Source organism: Pinus tabuliformis, chromosome 6, assembly GCF_031772625.1.
Source record: "Pinus tabuliformis cultivar Carrire ecotype Pingquan chromosome 6, CPIR1, whole genome shotgun sequence".
Lineage (NCBI taxonomy): Eukaryota > Viridiplantae > Streptophyta > Pinopsida > Pinales > Pinaceae > Pinus > Pinus tabuliformis.
Genome location: NC_142292.1, coordinates 1,533,781,238 through 1,533,797,882, shown reverse-complemented (window position 1 = coordinate 1,533,797,882; position 16,645 = coordinate 1,533,781,238). Strand labels below are relative to the sequence as shown.

General features: G+C 41.2%; 1 protein-coding gene across 1 annotated transcript in view; it reads right to left on the bottom strand.

The window, feature by feature from the left end:
• Nucleotides 1-342: 342 nt before the first annotated feature.
• The window catches only part of LOC149264575 (GTP cyclohydrolase 1-like), a 33,773-nt gene continuing 17,470 nt past the window's right edge, over nt 343-16,645 (bottom strand). The window contains exon 2 of the mRNA XM_089428491.1: nt 343-2,386. Within this exon, the coding sequence (XP_089284617.1) occupies nt 1,044-2,386 (1,343 nt within the window). The 3' untranslated portion in view covers nt 343-1,043. The remainder of the gene's footprint in view (nt 2,387-16,645) is intronic.

Below are 16,645 nucleotides of genomic sequence, written 5' to 3'. Positions count from 1 at the left end.
GAATTCCGGTTCTCTAACCATTTGCCTAAATTTTCTGTTTTTTCATGTAAATATATATTCATTAAGAAAAAGGGTGTTGCTTCACCAATTCCTAAAAGCCAGGATGATCGCTGCAACTGCACCACCAAAATCTTCTGCCGATTCCAATAAGCATCCACAAATCATGTAACCTTGACACATTAAGATATCAGTTATTATGTATCATAACACATTATCAAATACAAGTTAAATTGTGTACCATTCGTACATCTCTTACAGCCAAATATTTTTTTTACTCCAAATGGATGGCTCTCATTTCAGTGGCCTCCCAATGCTATTTGGTGTTAAATTATCCAGTGGAACTTCTTAGGCTGCAGTTGGATACACTTTCTGATGACAATATCCTCTACTTCATTAGAGAACTTAATTATTATATGTTTTGTCAAATATGTGAAAAGGGACCAAGATCACGTCTTTTGTGGTGGAGCAGCTTATCATTGTAACAAGATTGCATAATAGGAGACTTGACACTTGATAATGATTGAATAGTGGTACAATAAAATTTGTGCGGCAGCCCTCTCCAGCCCCAATGTAGACTATCCTTTCGAATCAGACTAAAACACCCTTTTGCCCCCAACAGGCTCAAGTTGGGTATCAAATTACCAAGATACCGACCTAACTGTCTAGCCATCACAACCAAGCCTTGTCTTTGGTTATAACAAGCCTTGTCTTTGGTTATAACAATGCCAAGACATGGCAAGCAACATCACGGCACTTCACACCTGCCATGTACAAAATGAGCACTAACCCTCACTAAATTAACATCTACAACTAACCCAAATAGATGCCTCTCAATGAAGTGATTGGTTCCGGTAGCTGTCGCAGCTGTCCAATGCTTCTCGGTGAGCTGGTGGACTCAATAAAAAAATTTCGTGCCAACACTCTCTAATTAATGGGAGAAGTAGATAATTGAATGTAAAGTTTTGAAAATGCCACGAGGGACCAGGATCATGCCTGGCATGTTGGAGTAGCTTATTGTCCGTGGCAAATTGAAGCATGGAGATTTATTTCTTATGAGCATCTCTACTCACAATTTTCTTAAAGAATGCAGCTTTTGCTGCTGAATCTGTGACAAATCGACCAAGCACTGTAACAGTTGCAGTGTTGCTGCCAATTTTTTCAATGCCCCTGGAAAGCATGCATATGTGGCTAGCCTCAAGTACTACCATGACATCAACTGTGTTGCAAGCAGAATGAACTGCTTCAGCTATCTGCTTTGTAAGCCTTTCTTGAACTTGAAGCTTCTGACTAAAAAACTGAACTATAGAATTTATTTTTGACCTGTCAAGTTCTTCATTCTCTGTAACTGAAAAGCAGCCTATGTGTGCCACACCAAAAAATGGCAGAAGATGATGCTCACATTGTGAAAAAAAAGGAACGTTAATTTCAAAAAGAAAATGACTACAATCAATGTCTGTGCTGCCTAATGTTGTATGTAATACAGGAGGAGACCCTCGTCTTACAGAGTTTGCACCATTCCAATCAACACCATTCACTTGCAATGCTGGGTTTGTTAATCGAAAGTTCAGGAGCCACCAGACAAAGCGAGCGGGTGTAACCCGGAGTTCTTCCCTCTTATGATCTTCACCAAGAGCAATAAGAATAGACTCTACTGCACCAATCATCATAGAATAGCTGACTCCATGCTTTGCCTGTAATTTTGAATTGAGCTGAGAATTTATACAAGAAATTCTTTTTAGACCATGACCATTACATCTCAAGCCATGTTCCACGGTTCTGTCATTTATAACTGGAAGATGCAAGCCATCAACAACCTGAAAGGGACACCAACTTCTTTGCTGAAAAGCATATGCATTAGAGCAAGATCGCTCAATATTAACACCTCCAAGGCTCAGAACAGCAATAAACTCACTCCATGCATCACTATTTTCATCTTCAAAAACACCAGTACCTCTATGAACAGGAAAATGCAACCACCCAGGCATCTCCTCTGCCTGAGAATTAAATTTGTAAGCATTTCCTTGTACTCCTGGAAATTGGACATGCCAACACTCCAAAACAACTGCAACACCTAAAGGCCTTATGGTTTCATGCAATACCTTGGATACCTCATCTGCCAATCGCTGTGGTGCTTGAAGCCTCTTAGCAAATACCTCTGCAACCCTGGATAGCTTGCTCAACCCAACAACCCGTTGACTAGATGATACGTAGCCAATATGGAAACGCACCTTAAAAGGTAACAAACAAGCCTCGCAGTATGAAAAATGGTCAATATTTCGCACCACCACCAACCCACCATTTCCTCCTCCACGGCCAGCACCACTTTCTACACCAGCTTCTGGAAAGATAGCTCCTCCAACTATATCCTTGATAATCTGACAATAACCTGGCAACACAACCATTTCAAGTTTATACAACAGATATCCCACCTTCCTTGTCTGATTCTATCTAAACTTCTACTTCATTAACAGCTATCAAGCAAACATTTTTTTGAGCCAATAAGAAATATATATGCATTGACTTACACTTAGTTTACAAAATAGCATCTTAAACATGGATAATACTTCCAATAAAACATAACCAACAACTAGACTCCGCTTGTAAAGCTAAACTCTCAAGCCATTCAAAGATAAGAAATGAATAGGCAATAAACACAATAGAATATGTGTCAGAGAAAGAGCTTTAACTTTAATGATATCACCCACCAGCCTTAAAAAATTCTCATTGACACTGTGAAACTTGAAAATGGATTGTAGGTAAACTAATGTTACCAGAAATTCTGCGCAATATCTCATATAGAAGTGCTTGATAAAGTTGTGGAGTATAATTTCACCCACTCAACAAGGCCATTTGGGGCCTAAATTCAGGTACGCTTGTACAGAGTATTATAACAGGTGTACCCTTTGTATAGTTATTGCCATAGTCATAGATAGTACCTCTGACCTCCCAGTGGCAAAACACTGCACTTAAGAGATTCAGAACATATTAATTTATTAAAAAAATGTAACATTTGAACATAAAAAACAACCTGGTGGAAAGGGATTGAAAGGATCAAGATTCAAAACGATATAAAACAAAATATAAATACAAAAAATATGCATTATCCTTGGGGTATAATATAAAGTGTGGCAACCAAAAAGAAACATGCTAGAATAAGATCCCATTTTACTAACAGTTTGGGACTCAGACTCAGCACCACTAAAATATTTGTGACAAAAGCAAGGTATTATCCTAAGCCTTCTAATCCACAGTGATAACTAAAGATTGGATGCTTTTGCATTGAGGTCACGAGCAAACATGAATCCACAGTGATAGATGAACTTCAAGTTTTCTTGGCTGGAAAAAGGTTCAAGTTGAATGTCCATCAGACACATGGTGAATAGTTTTGTACAGAAAATCAAGAAGAACAATTGAACTTTTAAAAACTTAAAACTTCAAGGAGGAAAATTGGGCTCTTAAAAGAGAATACATTTATCTCGAAGTTTATAGGGTTGTGACTATCACAGAAGACAATGAGAGCCTTGCTTCAATTCAATTGAAAACTGAAAGAACAGTAAAGTATCTCTTTATATGCCAGGAGCTATTTTACTATTAAATTTGCAAACAAGGCCAAAAGGGAATGATCCAAGTGGATATTGGTGGCCACCCGCCAAGTCCACTTGGACCCCTACCATTGTTTCTTTCAGCTTTTCAGTTTCCTTAATTGTAGCACAGTTACTTTTTTTAGCAGTTTTTCGGGTCCTGAACTACCAGAGTCGTTTTGAAGCCCTAAACGACATTTTTTTGGGAAAATTGGGAGCAACATGGGTCCACGAGCCGATGTTGCTCTTCCCAAAGCTGTAGTTCTCGGATAGATCTTTCTAACGAGATATTGTGCGCGTCAAACAGAGATCGTATGCCAAAGTTACGACCCCGGGAAGTTGATGTACCAATTTACCCAAACGGGGCCCAAAGTTTGGCGTTTCATCTTCTAGGGTTAGGTTTTTGGATGTTTAGGGTTTTCCGTTGTTTCTCAACAATAAATAGGCCTTCGAGCCTCATTGTAACTTAGTTCAAAGGCATGTAGCCGACACATCTCTTCTCAGAGATAAGCTACCATTGCCCTAGCTAGTTTATTTCCATTTCTGTTTGTAAGCATATTTCAGTGTTTTACAGTAATGAAATGAAGTATTATTTCTGCTGCATCTCTATATGTATGGTTATATCTGTAATTTGTTGCGTTCCTATTTAAATCTGGATCAGTGGTATCAGAGCGGTCTGCCCTTTCTCTGTCGTTCTTTGCATGTATCCAACGAGGTCGGGATATAAGGAGTTAAGGCTTGAGCTGGTCAAACCTTTGCAAGACCAGCCTCGCAAATCCCGACGGCCTCCCATGGCAGATGAAAAGAAAGACGAGGGGGCAAGAGATCCTATCAAAATCTTGCTCGAAGAAGCCCTCGAGCAACAAAGGAACGCGATGATGGACAACTTTGCCCAAATCCTTCAGCGGTTACCCAGGGGCGACACATCTACTTCCAGCAGCTACTCTGGAAGTGCCACACCCTTTAAGGTACAAGTTAACTTTGACATTCCCACATTTGAGGGTCAGATAGATGCAAACGTCGTAGATAAATGGTTAAATCTGCTAGAAGGGTATTTTTCTGTTCATGATTTTTCCGACCGAGAAAAGATTACTTTCGCTCTTCTCAAAGCCACCCCCCACGTCAAGGACTGGTGGGAAACCTACTGCGAGCAGAAGGATGAAAGTACGCCTCACTGTTTTCAGCCACACCCACTTGGAATTCATTCCGAACTGCCATCAAGGAGCAATACTACCTTGTCGAAAGCTATGAGAATCAATACATAAAGTGGACCACACTGTGGCAGGGAAGGGACCAAGACGTGCTAGATTTTACCAATATTTTCCATACCCTTCACATAAAGTTGGGTATCAAGGATTCGGAGAAACATTTGGTACTCAAATACTGCGGCTGCCTGCACAAGTACATCCAAGAAGAAATAGAATTCCTGAACATCTCCTCGCTCGGCACAGCATACCGATATGCCGTCAAGATCGAGCAAAAGTTTAAACAGAAGAAGTGAGACTTTGGATCTGCGAATCCGAAGCAAGGGAAAGGTGCCCCCAAACCGCAGAACAAAGGACAAAGCCAAGGCGAGGCGACCCAAGACAACCCACCAACGCTGCAAGCAAAGAACAGCGCTGCGAAGCCAAAAAAGGACACGGGAAAGTGGTGTTAGATCCATAAGAACTCCACTCACAACACAAGTGAGTGTCGGGCCAAGCAATCATTGGTGGGCGGGCTAAAGGTTTCAGAATCAGATGCATGTTCCGACTCTGAGTCAGAACCCGACAAGGGGAATGACAAAGAGAAGCAGATTATTGATGCGGAGCCCAACATCACCGTTGCCACCACAAAGATCTAGAAGGAGGAACCTGAAGATCCAGAGGAAAAGCGTCTCTTCCACTCCCAGATGTAGGTAAAGGGCTCCCCGCAACAGTTCATTGTTGACAGCGGGAGCCAAAAGAACCTCATTTCGGTAGAGGTCGTGAAGCGGCTGGGCTTACCAACCACAGCACATCCACAACCGTACACCATCAAGTGGCTTCACTAAGGACGGGATCTTCGCGTGAGCCAACAGTGTCGCCTTCCATACAACATCAAGCCCTTCACGGATGAGTTATTGTGTGACGTTGCTCCCCTTGATGTTTGTGATGTACTATGAGGACAACCATACTTATGGAAGCGACATGTTGTGTATGAATCAAGGCCCTATGCTGTTATTGTTACTTTGGGAAATAAGTTGTACAAGATACCAGAGGTAGCACCGCCTACCGCCATCTCTTTGGTTACTGCAAAACAATGCAGTAAGCTCATTTCCAAAACCGGGAAATTTGTTTTCCAGATGATACGCCCTCAAGGAAAGAAGAAGACGGTGGCCACGACCTCCAGACAGGGCCCCTCCGCACGACAACTACAGATAGACAAGGTCGTGGAGTAGTACGAGGACATCTTCACCTCTCTCGCAGGGGTTCTTCTATGCAATGTCAGGTCAAGCACTCCATTGATCTGACCCCAGGTGCGCCACTGCCCAATGGACCAATCTAGCGGCGCTCCGTTCTGGACAACGATGAAATCAAGAGGCGGATTCAGGAGTTGCTGCAGAAAGGTCACATCCGTCCGAGTTCATCGCCCTGTGGGAACCCGATCGTGTTGGTACAGAAGAAAGATGGGACTTGGAGACTCCGTATTGACTATCGGGTGCTGAACAAGATCACTGTCCGTAATAGGTACTCGATCCCACAGATTGATGACCTCCTGGACCAACTGAAGGGGGAAAATATTTCAGCAAGATCGATTTGAAGTCAGGATATCACCAGGTACCAATCGAACCCTTCGATGTGTGGAAGACTGCCTTCAAAGCCAAGGAGGGCCTTTTCAAATGGTTGGTTATGCCTTTCGGATTGACGAATGCTCCTGCAACCTTCATGAGGCTAATGGATGACATCTTGTGGCCATTCACCAACTCATTTGTAGTGGTATACTTAGATGACATCCTGATCTTCAGCCAGAGTTGGGAAGAGCACCTCCACCACATCCGACGGGTTCTGCAAACACTGCGGCAACACAAGTTATGTGCCAATTTGGAGAATGCACTTTTGGCATGACCCAGGTTCAGTATCTAGAATACATTATTGATGAACGAGGGGTGCATGTGGATCCAGCCAAGATCCAAGTCATTCGAGATTGTCCATCTCCAACCACTCTTACGGAGTTCCGCAGCTTTCTAGGTCTTGCCAACTTCTACCGCAGGTTCGTGTTGGGATTTTCTCATATCACTTGGCCCTTGAGTCAAGTCGGCAAGGGAGGAGCGAAAGCAAAATCCTTTTGGTCTGAATCTCAACAGAAGGCATTCACAAAGTTGAAAGATCGCCTCTGCTCTGCACTAGTGCTCGCATTACCAGACTTGCAACAACCATTTGAGGTCGAGACAGATGCATTGACTATGTTATTAGGGCAGTCCTTACTCAACATGGGCATCCAATGGCATATCACAGTGAGACACTTTCAAACACAGTCCGGAAATATCCCACTTATGACAAAGAGATGTATTCCATTGTGTAGGCCTGCCAACAATGGAAACATTACATTTTGGGGAAGGAAACGGTCATCCACACAGACCACCGACCCCTGCAATTCATACAAACCCAAGGGAAATTGCAAAATGATCACCATCAGAAGTGGTCCACATACCTGCAACAGTTCCATTTGAATATCAAGTATAATAAGGGCAGCACCAATAATGTTGCAGATTGCCTCAGTTGATCACCGATCATGGCGTTAACCACCGTGCTCAACTCTTGTGGGCACGAGACTTCTGATTGGCCACTTCTCTACAAAAGCGACCCAGAATTCGGCCACACATACCAAACACTCTTGGAGGGTCAGCATGTTCCAGATTTTCACCTCCAAGATGCCCTGTTATGCCACTTGGGTCACCTTTGTGTTCCTTCAAGCGAGAGTGCCAAGATGATTTGGGAAGCACACTACAGTCGGGCTACTGGGCATTTCGGGGTCAAGAAAACGGTGGCAATACTGCAGAACTATTTCTATTGGCTGAATCTTCGACAAGATGTTGGGAAGTACATCAAATCATGCACTACCTGCGCCATTGCCAACCCGACCATCAAGAAGCAAGGCCCCTATACCCCGCTGCCCCCCCTAGTCGGCCTTGGGAATCCATCTCCACGGATTACATGTCGGGGCTTCCTTCTACTAAGCATGGAAGGTCGTCGATAGGTTCTCGAAGATGGCCATTATGGCAGCCTGCAAGAAGAATATCACAGCAGAAGCTACTGCTAAACTCTTCTTTGAACAAGTGTGTGTACACTTTGGGATCCCATAGCCTATTATCTCAGGTCGGGACAGCAGGTTCCTTAGTACATTTTGGTCTCTGGTCGATGCTGGACACCAAACTCACTAAGTCCACAGCCTTCCATCCTCAAACTGATGGCTAGACAGAGGTTGTCAACAGGATGATCGTACACATTTTGCGCATGTACAACTCAAAGCATCCACGCACATGGGATGAGAGCCTCCCCTATGTTCAGCACAGCTACAACCGGGCTCTCCACAACTCGACTGGCCACAACCCTTTTCATGTGGGCTTGAGATTCCAGCCACTATGTCCCATTAATGTGGCCATGCCATTTGCAACTACTCACGCAGATTTGGCTCATGTTCGGTCCGAAACAGATAAGGCAAACAACTTCATTGAGCACATCCAACATATTCGCCCACAGGTCCACGACATTCTGGAGAAATCAAATGTCAAGTACAAGCATCAACATGATCAACATCGGGTGCCACACAAGTTTCAGGTGGGCGACAAAGTTTGGTTGCATTTGAAAAAGGAACGCCTTACTGGAGCCTATCGAAAACTCAGACCACTCTGATATGGTCCTTACACCATTACCAAGGTTGTGGGAGACAATGCATTTGAGCTCAGCATTCCCCTATTCCTTGGCCTGCACCCAATGTTCAATGCGGACCGCCTTTGACCATACTTTCCACCATTACTAGACACATCCGACATTGCAGAGCAGCTCACGCCCACAAAGTTAAATCCAAATTGCATGGAACAAGCTGCAACTGATCGGATCACGGACACACAAATCAAGCACACTCACCAATAGAATATCCAACTGTATCGAGTTGTCAAAGCAGGCCAACTCCTTCACCAGGACAAGTGGCTCACCAGGGACCAAGTTCAGCAGAAGTTTCCTCATCTCATGGAGGAACTCAACGCAATGGGGACCATTGCTTCCTAAGGGGGAGGAATGATCCAGGTGGATATTGGTGGCCACTCACCAAGTCCACTTGGACCCCCACCATTGTTTCTTTTAGCTTTTTAGCAGTTTTTTGGGTCTTGAACTTCCGAAGCCGTTTTGAGGCCCTAAACGACGTTTTTTGGGAAAACTGGGAGCAACATGGGTCCACGGACTGATGTTGCTCTTCCCAAAGTTGTAGTTCTCGGATAGATCTTTCTAACAAGATATTGTGCGCATCAAATAGAGATCGTGCCAAAGTTACAACCCCAGGAAGTTGATGTACCAATTTACCCAAACGAGGCCCACAGTTTGGCGTTTCATCTTCTAGGGTTAGGTTTTTGGATGTTTAGGGTTTTCCATTGTTTCTCAACAATAAATAGGCCTTCGAGCCTTATTGTAACACAATTTAGAGGCATGTAGCCGCCATATCTCTTCTCAGAGATAAGCTACCATTGCCCTAGCTAGTTTATTTCTATTTTTGTTTGTAAGCATATTTCAGTATTTTACAGTAATGAAATGAAGTATTGTTTCTGTTGCATCTCTATATGTATGGTTATATTTGTAATTTGTTGCGTTCCTGTTTAAATCCGGATCAGGGAAAGAACTTGCAACTGTGATATGTATTTCTTGAACATGGATGGGTTGCTTATGGGTTGATCATTTTCAATCTAACTAATCTTTCTTGACAGCTCCTCTTCAAGGAAGGTTTCCATTCCTCTCACCAGAGTGGGAGGATGACTTGATTGACAAGGGGCAGCTTTGGAAGTTATATAAAGGCTTTTAAATTGACTCTATGAGATATGCTCAAATTTGTTTGGATGTAATTTTAAAGAAACTACACCCATTGTCAATCATGATTGAAGTCTGGGGTTATTCATGCGAGCAGTGTTTGGATTATGGGACTGTCCTATTTAGATGCAGGTTTTGCCACAAATATTGTCACTTGCAGAGGTTCTGCCAAAAGGAAAAGGTACAGGTTCTCGTTCTTGTGCAATAGGACAAACTATTACAAGGATGTAATGTAAGCTGAACCATTCTTTTTGACAATGGCAATCCTTTCCACATTAGTCACTCTCCTTATCAAAAGGGTGATGGGTCATACTCGTGCAATTGCAGCATCAAGACCCTCATATGTGCCCCCAAGTGAACAGAAATTGAAGATAGTGATTTTAAAAAGGCAAGTATCCAATATTAATGGGCATAAAGAGCAGACAAGACAAACATGGTTGAAGGCGGGTTGCTCTAATATTGTTGATCAGTGGACAAACATTGCCAAATTCCCACTTAGCAACATCATAAGTAGATACTGATATGGGCCTGTCTTCCTTGGAGTTATTGATTGTTCTCGGAAGCACAAAGATGTAATTTTCCAATTTGAACTTTTTCAAGATGCTATGGAGCAAATTGGGCCTACTAATGTCATGCAGGTTGTGACAGATGCAACAACAGTGTGTAGATCAATTGGATTTTACTAATTCAAAGTAAATACAAACGCATATTTTTGGACCCCTAGCTGTGTGCACTAGTTTCAACAATGCACTTAAAGACATTTTGCCAAATTCAGTGACTATCCACCTTGATGACAGCCATGAGAGATGTGCAAATGTTTATCTGCAACCACCACACCTCCTTAGCCATATACAGGTCGCACTCAACGAATGAATTCCTCAGGCACAGAAACACTAGATATGCTAGTTATTTTCTCTTATTGAAGAGGACGTTGGAGGTGCAATCAATATTGCAATCACATAATAGCGCCAATTTCAAAGACAATCGTACATAAATTCATAGCCATTGATTGATGACAGTAAAGGAAATTTTCATTAGTAACTGCATAATCTACATGAGAACTGAGTGGGAGGAATCCTACCTGAGAGTTGGAAGAATCAACTTACAACATTGTGAACACCAAACCATTGTACTCCAATCTTTGATTCAGCTAATCACAAAGACAACCGAGAGCCCGAGCCCCCAATCAACTACCTATGCCAGCTTCTCAGCATTTCCATCAATTGCTCCCAAGCAGATGGTAATGTTGAAAAACTGGCATAGTTAGTTGATTGGGTGGTCAAGGATTCTCAGTTGTCTTGACCGAGGGGTTGGTTGGGTGGAGAGTCATCCCCAGACTCAATTTCTGATAGCTAGATCAGAGAATAGAGCACAATGGTTTGATGTTCACATCGCTGTAAGTAAGTTGATTTCTTCAACTCTCATGTAAGATTCCTCCCACAATTCTCGTGTGGAATGCAATTACTAATGAAAAAATTCTTTACTGTTATCAATCAATGGATATAATATTCTGTATGTATATATTTCACTTAGATTTTCTTTCAACATTGATGAGATGGGAACTCCACTCCCACTTCCAACATTTGTCCCACTCCCAACATGACCCTTTGCCTGGGCATCAAAATCATTATCATTGTCACAACTATTGCTAGTATTGGTATCACTTATGTTGCTGGTTTTAAACTTTTAAGTGCATATTTTTTAATTTTGGCACCCTATGACAACGGTTTCTCGTTAAATTTGATGCACTTAAATAGTTTTAATTTTTCATTAAATAGAAACAGAAAAAAATGCTCAGAAATTAAGAAAACAGCAAGCATTGCAATTCTAGATTTGAGACGGAGGCTCTTGACTCTACCTCCACACTGTTAAATGAAGAAATCTGCCAAAAGAGAAATATGCTGAAGGAGAACTCTGAGATCAACTCAAGAAAAATGACAATATTTGAAAATTTTGAAGAAGAAATCAACAATCTAAAGGTGAAAACCATGACTTCTTCTTCAATCAAATTGATGCACTCCTTTAGCAAGCAAAGCAATATGCTCCCTCTTCCAAAGTTCCAAGTGAGAAATTACTTAAAGGACCAAGATAGATGCTAAATCACTCCACTAGAATCGCCAAATCACCAAAGGGAAGCCACGGCTAGCTCACGGCGGCCCACTCCTCTCATGCAAAAGACAATCACTTTGAAAATGAAATATGAGAGAAAGGATCAGGTATTAGAAGTATTTGTCTTTTTTGTGCTTGTTTTAAAAAAAAAATTGGGGTTATTGGCAAAAAAAATTGGGGAACACCCAGAAGCCCCCCTTTTTCGTGAAACATGTTTCGCACACTGGTGAAACATTTCAATAAGCCTCACCTAGTCCCGAGAGGATGGGAAGCATGGGGGACACACTCCACACCCTAGACGAATTCCCCATGGAACATTAAGTTCCATCCACTAACAGGTGAATCCACCTATAACCTCTAGGCTAGTGCTAACAGCCCACAAGCCAGCACACCAGGGGCTTACCAATTCCAGGTAACCCCAACGAGATATCGATTCCTCTAGATCTTAAAAATAAATAAATAAATATCAGGTGGATCCATCCACAATTCTAAGTTTTCTCCCTATTAACATGCAAAAAAATAGCAAAGCTTAAGAAACACTATATTTTATTATTTCACAATATAATAAAATAAAGGAACTATACATAATAACAAATTAATTTTTGTATTCCTAATTTGTTGAAACTGCATTTTACAAATCACTAGGAGTATAAGCAGATAAAAGGCAAACAGCATTGTCCACGGGGCTTTGGATAGAAGGTGATTGGGTGTAATGTTAAGGCACTCCTTGATGTTAAGATCACCAGTTCAAAACTCATGGATAGCCCCACCCATCTGACCAAAAAAAATGGCAAACAGTGTTGGCAAATTACAAGATAGCAACAAATTTTTACTGTCACTATGGCACAAATTTGGAATAATGAACAACTTTGAAGTCATCATTTAACACATGCACAATACAGTTTTGTCATTGTTTTCTTTTAGAGATTCAAAGACGAATGTCAATTGATGAATCATGAATGCTTGAATGACTTGAATCTGAAAATGAATATAAATCAAATCTGAAAATGAATATAAACCATTTCTTTCAGTGATTTTTTTAATTGCTTTGTAGCATAAAATTTTATGTGTGCCCCTGTCAAACCTCCATCCCCTGTTTTACAAAGTGTCATACCTGTACCTGCAAACAAGTCATGAATTGTTGGTTGTTCTCTGAAATCTGGTAGTAGGCTGTTTGTTGTTTGGAAGGAATAGTGGTCCAATAATTTATTATAGAAGATATTGTTGCCAATAGTGATTCAAAATTGGAAGCATGGTTTTGATTTTCATAAGATATTCCATGGTGAACATTTATTCCTATGCTTTACAGGGGTAAGGTTTGGTGGGGTTGGCTGCCTCAACCATCTCAACAAAAAAATATATGTTGAACCTTTGGTATTCTGTTCCTTTACCTTGAATGTATCAAAATCAAGGAGTGCATCCTTGGGTAGAGATTGTACCCATTGATTCTCCAAAGCAGTGCACGCGGTACAAGAATACTCATCATCATCCTTGTGTCTACAAGAATTACCATTAGGGTAAGAATCTTAAGCATATACTCCATCCATTGAATCATTGTCAGCATTACTCTTTGACTTCCCTACTAAAGCTTCAAGTCATAGGAGCAATATCCTTTAATCTTCATCATAAAGTTAACCGAACATAATCTGGAAAACTTTCTTCAGAAGATTATTATTATAAGATTCCTATAAGTAGGGATATTCAATACAGAGTGAAAATAGGTGTTACCTCCGCTCTTATATCTTCTTTGTATCTAAGGAAACTGTTGGTATTGCTCCCGCAAGGCCAAAAAGGTGGCTTCGATACCACTATTACGAACCTAACCAGAAAAACTAGAACTAATTGAGCGCTAACAGCATTAACTTTAAAAGCAGTAAATCAGCACTGACAGCAGCAATTTCACCACTAACAGCAAAAGATTCATCAGTATTGACTGTTGAGTTTTTAAGAGAACCATTGCAACAGATTTTCAGATATCAACAACCAGAACAGCAGCCAAATAGCCATAAAATATCATAATCCAGTGAGAGCAGGAATTCCAAAAATTAAAGAAAGGAAGCCAAGTTGCTCAAGGCTTACAAAGGGACTATGTTGCAAGTTGTACAGGCTTGAGTGAGTTCTAAAAATGTAACATTGATTATGAAGATCACCTCTAATTAGCAAGCTAATTAATTGGTAAAAAAGAAACCCACTTCATTATGCTTTCTTTACATAAGTATAGCCCGTTATTCTTGATTAAATCCTTTCTTATTCTCTGCATTGCGAACATGAGAAGGAATAATTAGATTGTCATAACTTCTCCACAATCTTATTTCAGAAAAATATGGTCATTTCTGCATTAAGAAGAGGGCTATTTCCTCCCTAATTTGTAAAGGTTGCCACAAAAACAAGTTTCTATGCATTCCCTCTATTGTGTAATGCTGTGAAGTCTTGGGTAAAGAAGCCAAGGTTCATCATATGATGCATCTCTTGTTGGAGGGATGCCAAAAGTTCAGAGTGTGATACCTTACGGTTGTCAGGTTCCTGCCATAATGAAATTCCATTTTCAAAAGATCGTTGTTGTGGGAATATGGGTGTATGCTTAATCTTGGTGAGTTGCAAAGAGGCAATGGCAAGAAGCCATGTGCAAATTTCCTTGATTGTCAAAGAGACTGGGGAAATACCCTAGATGAGACTCCAAGTGTTTCTTTTCTTTGTGTGAAGCCATATTCTTGAGCTTGTGTTTCTATGAGTGAAATGGCATGAGTTGATTGCCAATATAGCAATAACATTCTCAAACCAAGAGCCCTTTAGTTACGTGATTCCTATGAGCCATAAGAGTGTAACAATGTCCATTATTTTCTTTGCAATCTGAATCGGTTGCTGTATAGTGTTGTGAGAGCACTAATGATCTGAAAAGGATCAACACGTGTCAAATGGTTTAATGGCTGAGTGCAAACGTATAACACCAAGCAAGACCAGAAAGATTGTCTATGGAAGCGAAGCTCGAGACTACAAAATTGATGACAATGTCAGAGGATGCAATTTACAGTGTGAAGGATCACACACTTGTTCAATCCGCCACCAATTGCTGCCAAAGTAGCACATTGCCAATGAAAGCACAAAAAGGTTAAAAATTAAAAGAAGAAACAAATACAAAGGAACCTTGTACATGAACACTGCCAGCAAAAGGACAAAGGAGAGGAAAAGCTTGGGAGTTTGGAAGCTGAAGAGTTGGGGATGCCTGGCCTTCCAGCTGATCCCAGCAACACCAGAAATGTCTATAAACTCATACAAAGCATTTGAGAAGGGATTCTTTGGCAGAGAAGACGGGGAATGCATAGAAATTCCTGAATTGTAATCTGTATTGCTCCAGAGAGCCAAAAAAACATTGTAATTCTGCAACTGTAGAGAAATAAAGATTAATCGTGGTTGTCCAATGCTGGAGTTTTTCCTTCAGGTTTTCTCCAAGGTAAATTCTGTTGTTTGCGTTGTTTAATTGCCTGTGTGATTGGGATTTGTTGTGTAATTGTTTCAGTTTTGTGTATTCTCATGTGAATTCCATCATGAAAATCTCATTATTCTGCTGAAAATTAGCATTCCCTTCGCTCATCAACCGTCGGTTAAGCACTGGGAAACTATACGCAGTCACAGAATTGACTTTGTCTTCAATTAGTGACAGCACCCAGATATCATTTGCCAAGTCCCAACTCTGTCCAACATTTGACATCAGCCATCTGTGAGATAGGGTCCCTCTGCTTGTGCTTTGCCTTTGTGTAAACCACATGCTACAGCTTGATTACCTCCTTAGATTGGATCACTGGCATAGGGAACAAGCTTGAATGTGTGTGGATCACTAGCTACAGTGATCCCCTTTGGTCTGTGCAAATCAAAAACAGCAATACACAATGTTTACCTACAGCCTTACAACCACAAGGGTATGCACTTTGGCATTTACCTACAACCATCAACACATAAAAATGAAAATATACATTGAAAATGTCTACTTATGGTGAGAAGTCATGTCAATGCGTGTTTAATTCATGCTCCTGCATTGGATGTGTTATTATCGTGTGTTGATTGGTTGGTATAACACAAATAGTGTGTGTTATACAGTATTAGACTGTAGAATTTGAACTACAGACATCCACAAATGAAGATATATAATGTATATTCACTTGAATGTATATGGAATGGCAAAGATATGGTTCAATGAGTGTTGTGTGTGCACATTTAAATTGTAGAGTGTGTTGTTATTTGGCTTAACAGAAAAGACAGAATGATACTCAATTGGCATTTGAAATAGAGTGGTTTGCTCTGAGATTGAGCACTGGTCTTGACCTGCAAAGAAAAGAAACCAAGCATCGAAACCATTCTTAAATAGATCCTTTCATCCCAGTTCATGAATTTAGATCAAGAAGCATGATCTCACTTAGTATGATCCATTCATCCCAGTTCATGAATTTAGATCAAGAAGCATGATATAAAGACCGGATCTATCTTGTACCAGAATCAAAACTCAAAGAGAGAATCATGCAGGCAGCTCACAACTCACCCTTAGCAGGACATCCGGGATATCTAAAGACCTACAGGAAGGTCAGGGAGAGGTTCACCTGGAAAGGCCTCAAGTCGGATGTGTTGAGATTTGTGAGGGAGTGCAACACTTGCCAGCAAAACAAGACAGAGCATACCCATCCAGCAGGCTTGCTGCAGCCCCTCCCCATCACAGAGCAGAAGTGGGAGAGTGTTTCCATGGACTTTATCACTGGCTTACCACCGGTGCAGGGCAAAGATTGCATATATGTGGTGGTAGATTGGCTCACAAAATTTGCCCATTTCTTTGCCATATCATCAAAATATTCAGCTTCACAGGTGGCCGAGCTATTTTTCAGGGAGGTTTTCAGATTGCATGGGTTGCCGAAAAACATTGTCAGTGAT